This window comes from Camelina sativa, chromosome 15 (genome assembly GCF_000633955.1).
Source record: "Camelina sativa cultivar DH55 chromosome 15, Cs, whole genome shotgun sequence".
NCBI lineage: Eukaryota > Viridiplantae > Streptophyta > Magnoliopsida > Brassicales > Brassicaceae > Camelina > Camelina sativa.
Genome location: NC_025699.1, coordinates 16,067,709 through 16,072,256, shown reverse-complemented (window position 1 = coordinate 16,072,256; position 4,548 = coordinate 16,067,709). Strand labels below are relative to the sequence as shown.

General features: G+C 37.0%; 1 protein-coding gene across 1 annotated transcript; it reads right to left on the bottom strand.

Moving 5' to 3' along the window:
- Positions 509-1,045, bottom strand: LOC109129110 (agamous-like MADS-box protein AGL75). The gene has a single exon (XM_019236740.1). It carries the CDS (start codon positions 1,043-1,045, stop codon positions 509-511), a length of 537 nt encoding a protein of 178 aa, XP_019092285.1.

Genomic DNA, 4,548 nt, shown 5'->3' with positions numbered 1-4,548 from the left:
GATATGTTTGATGAAATAAAATTACAAGCAAATATATATATATTTTTTTTTTTTGGTAAAAGGTTAAGGGCAAGCCCAATGGGGGGATATATTTTAGGGGCTCTTAAATTATTTATTCATATATTTTTGTAGTTTGAGATGATTAAGAACTTTGGGTTTGTTAATTAAAAGCTTTCCCCCAATGGTGGGTTCTTATTTTGAGTTTCTTAATTAATTTTTTTTTTTGAAAAAAAAAAATCAATTAGAATATGAAATTATTGCATTTGAGATATATGTTTATAAAATTATTACATTTCATAAAATTTATAAAATTATTGCATTTCATAAAATATAGACCAAGAACAACACTTACTAAACACAATGTTCTTATTCATAAAGAAGGTACAAATAAAGAAAATTATATGTTGATGCAATATACATATTAATTGTCCTCGTACTACCAAATAGACACCAATGCAATGCATAGACAGCTTCATAATTGGACAGTTTGATTGATTTCAGATAAATCTCAGACTGTGTTTGAGAGACTAGGATCTGGAACGTTTCTGTCGGTAATATCACTCGTACACAAGTTCTGATCATAACCATAAACTTCATGCTGCATCAACCCGGAGTTACCCATACTAGACATGTTCTGATCACAACCATAAAACTGCATCTGCATCAACTGATCCAGCCCATAGTTATTCACAGATTCTTGTACTGCTTCTGTGTTTGAGACGCAAGGATGTTGAAAGCTGCTGCTATTGATGTTACCCATACTACACATGTTCTGATCATACCCATAAAACTCCTTCTGCATCAACTCATTCATCCCAAAGGATTCTTGTACCCCCGAGTAATGTTCTGTTTTTGTGACGCAAGGATGTTGGAAACTGTTGTTGGTGATGTCACTCATGCATATGTTCTGATCATAATCACAGAGCTCCTGTTTCATTAACTGTTTCTTCAACTGAGATTCTTGAAGTAACGCTGAGAAATCCTGATTGAGATTTGATGCAGAGACTGGGATCCGAGAGAGAGTCTTGTCTCCATGGTTATACATTATGACAACCCGTCCCGTGGACCCCACTAGCCTCACTGCTAGCCCGCTAGCCTCACTGCTAGCCGCCCAAACGGACCCCAAGCTGGCCCTGCAGGGCATCGATCCTAACCCCTCACTGGGCAAATGGAACTATTCATCCAAATCCACAGTAGGTTATTGGTGTACCAGGCGTTCCTCGAACCCTGGTCCCCACCCTTTAACAACCTTCCCACGGGACGGGTTGTTACATACATAAAGAGCGAGAACTGGCAGCATCAATCATTCTGCATCACCAAGCATCAAGAGACACAGCAAGCGCCTCACCTGTCGGATTAAGACAACACAACAACACAAATCATCAATCACATATATCAAAAAACCGCAGGATCTCAATCATATAGCAAGAACCCTAAACCCTACTTGTTACCGAAAAACACAAGGATCAAACAAAACCGAGGCAATGATGCTAAAGTAAAAATGTTACTTGGTGAACGAAGAGAAGCTGAGGAGGCAAGTCTTGAGGTGTGTTCACTTGCTCCTTGGTCTGTGCTTTGAACTCTGCCTCTTCTTCTTCATCCTTCTCTAAGGATAAATCCCATATCCTGCAAACACAACAGATAGCAAAAATCAATTGAACTGCAAACACAATTCAGCCATCTTGTCCAGCCAGGGACACACTCAAGTTACCACTTTTGGTCACAGTACCATTATTCTCAGAATTCAAGAAAGAACCTGACAGAGAAATGATTTCATATCGGCCCTGCAACAACAAACACATCCAATACAAGATTAAATTCTCAGCTCCCTTAGTTATACCTCAAACTTAACAATTCCACTAGGACTGGTAGATTGACGAAGCATCACATTAGACCATCCAGTAAAGCTCCATATGTAACTACATTCGGCCTCTCGCTATCATCATCATACTGCTTGAAGTACATATCTACATCTGGAACATCTTTGCTGCCACACATCCTTTTAAAAATCTGGCAAGCTTTCTCCACTTCCATCAATGATAGAGCTTCCCCAAACGCTTCCTTATCATCATCTCTAATCTGTTGCAAGAGTTCTTCCGGAATATTTTCGTCATCATCACGTACAATCAGGTCAACCAAAGCGGTATACACAGGAGGAGTATGCTTATAACCAATCTGCCTACCTGCCCAAACGAAGAAGCTGATAACATCAGAAGGTCTTTGTATCAAAAGCAACACTTCAATCACCAAGCTCTCACTCAGTTTCTCTCTAAATTGCCTAAGAAACTTCTGGGATTTGCTCCCAAACACATCATCGCCACAAGAAACAGCCTCTGTGATGGCTCTAGCATCAATAGGTTCAAGCTCCTCCGATTTCAGTCGATTCAATCTCCTTTGATCGATTCGACTCCGAATTCAATCTCCTCAGATACAATCTCGTCCAANCCATCCAGTAAAGCTCCATATGTAACTACATTCGGCCTCTCGCTATCATCATCATACTGCTTGAAGTACATATCTACATCTGGAACATCTTTGCTGCCACACATCCTTTTAAAAATCTGGCAAGCTTTCTCCACTTCCATCAATGATAGAGCTTCCCCAAACGCTTCCTTATCATCATCTCTAATCTGTTGCAAGAGTTCTTCCGGAATATTTTCGTCATCATCACGTACAATCAGGTCAACCAAAGCGGTATACACAGGAGGAGTATGCTTATAACCAATCTGCCTACCTGCCCAAACGAAGAAGCTGATAACATCAGAAGGTCTTTGTATCAAAAGCAACACTTCAATCACCAAGCTCTCACTCAGTTTCTCTCTAAATTGCCTAAGAAACTTCTGGGATTTGCTCCCAAACACATCATCGCCACAAGAAACAGCCTCTGTGATGGCTCTAGCATCAATAGGTTCAAGCTCCTCCGATTTCAGTCGATTCAATCTCCTTTGATCGATTCGACTCCGAATTCAATCTCCTCAGATACAATCTCGTCCAAGTTCAATCGGGCCAAAAAAAATAATTGAGAGATTCGCGACAGAGAGCGAGAGAGAGAGAAAGCGAAAGAACACAACACAATCGGGCCAAAAAAAAAATTGCTCTTAATAAAACTTTTCACCCAACCTTACGCTGACACGTTACCGCCTCTTATCTAAAATTGAGTATACTAATTAAGAGGAGCTCTTCTTCTTTTTCTTCCTTTTTAATTTAATTTTTTTTACTTTTCCACTAAAACTCCTCTCTAAATCCCCCCGTTGGGGATAACCTAACAAGCAAATAAACTCCTCTCTAAATCCCCCGTTGGGGATAACCTAACAAGCAAATATTTGAAATATCTTATTTATGAGAATAAAGCCCTTTGCCGTAATTAATTAATTTACATGTTGTAATGGACAAGATATCTAAACCTAGGTTTCACCAATAACGACTTTCGAATCTAGAGCAACCATTGATTTAAAATTATCCAAATTAAACTTTCATTCAACATGTGTTTTAAAATTGTAAAACAAATAACCTTTTATTTAGAAAGCTAGTTACATATATAGATTTCATAATCCACCGTCTAACGCTTTTAACCAATGTGCCAATTTTTTAAATATATAATATCGACGTTCTGTCTCAGTTTGATTTTCGGATTCCGAGGATGAGCCGGGATCCCACCAAGAAGTATTTGAAATTTGTTGTTAAGACGATAGCATTAAATAAAAGTCCACTTTACTGTAGACGAATAAAATGCAGATAATATATACTATTGATAAAACAAGAAACCGTTCCATATCTGAATGTGTTTTTTTTAATAAAGATTATGATGTTATTAGTCTACTTGATTTTTTGCAATTTTCTCTACATCAAACGAAATGATCGTTCTGTCAGAGACTTAATACAGATAATCTGGTTTACTTACGCTTTTGTATCGTACAAATTCAAAAGTTAGGGTTATACAAATATTCTAGATAGTTACTATATTAATATACATGGACAAGATAGTTTGAAGTTTTCTTTCAACATGTCTGCATTTAAACTCTCATGTGGTTTGTTTAAGTTTGTTCGATAAACAAGTGATACATATAGATATATATATACAGTTACAGTATATATATTTTGTTTATTTATTGACTGCTAAATTTTATTGTTTCGATGATACCCTAAAAATAAACATGTGGTATATATGACTGCTAAGTTTCACAAATACTATATTGGAAAGTCGATAAACTGAAAGAATAGGGATGGTGTGAAGTTGAAAATGAGGGAAAAAAAGAGAAGTTAATGCGTTTGATAGAAATTGAAAGTGGCTAGTAGGAGAGGAAGCAAGTAAGCATGGGTTCCATTTTCACCTTTTCACTTGCTTTAATTCTCACTTCTGAAATAATTACACTTTCCATGTGCTTTGCTTCAAAGGATTCTCACTTTCTCCTATTCTTCTTCACCTAATAAGTCACATACTAATCTTAAATCCTACTTATTACTTTGCATGATGCATGTCGTGAGAAAAGTAACAATTTTTCTTTTGAAAATGTAAAAATTCGCCTCTTTTTTTTTTTTTTTTTTTTT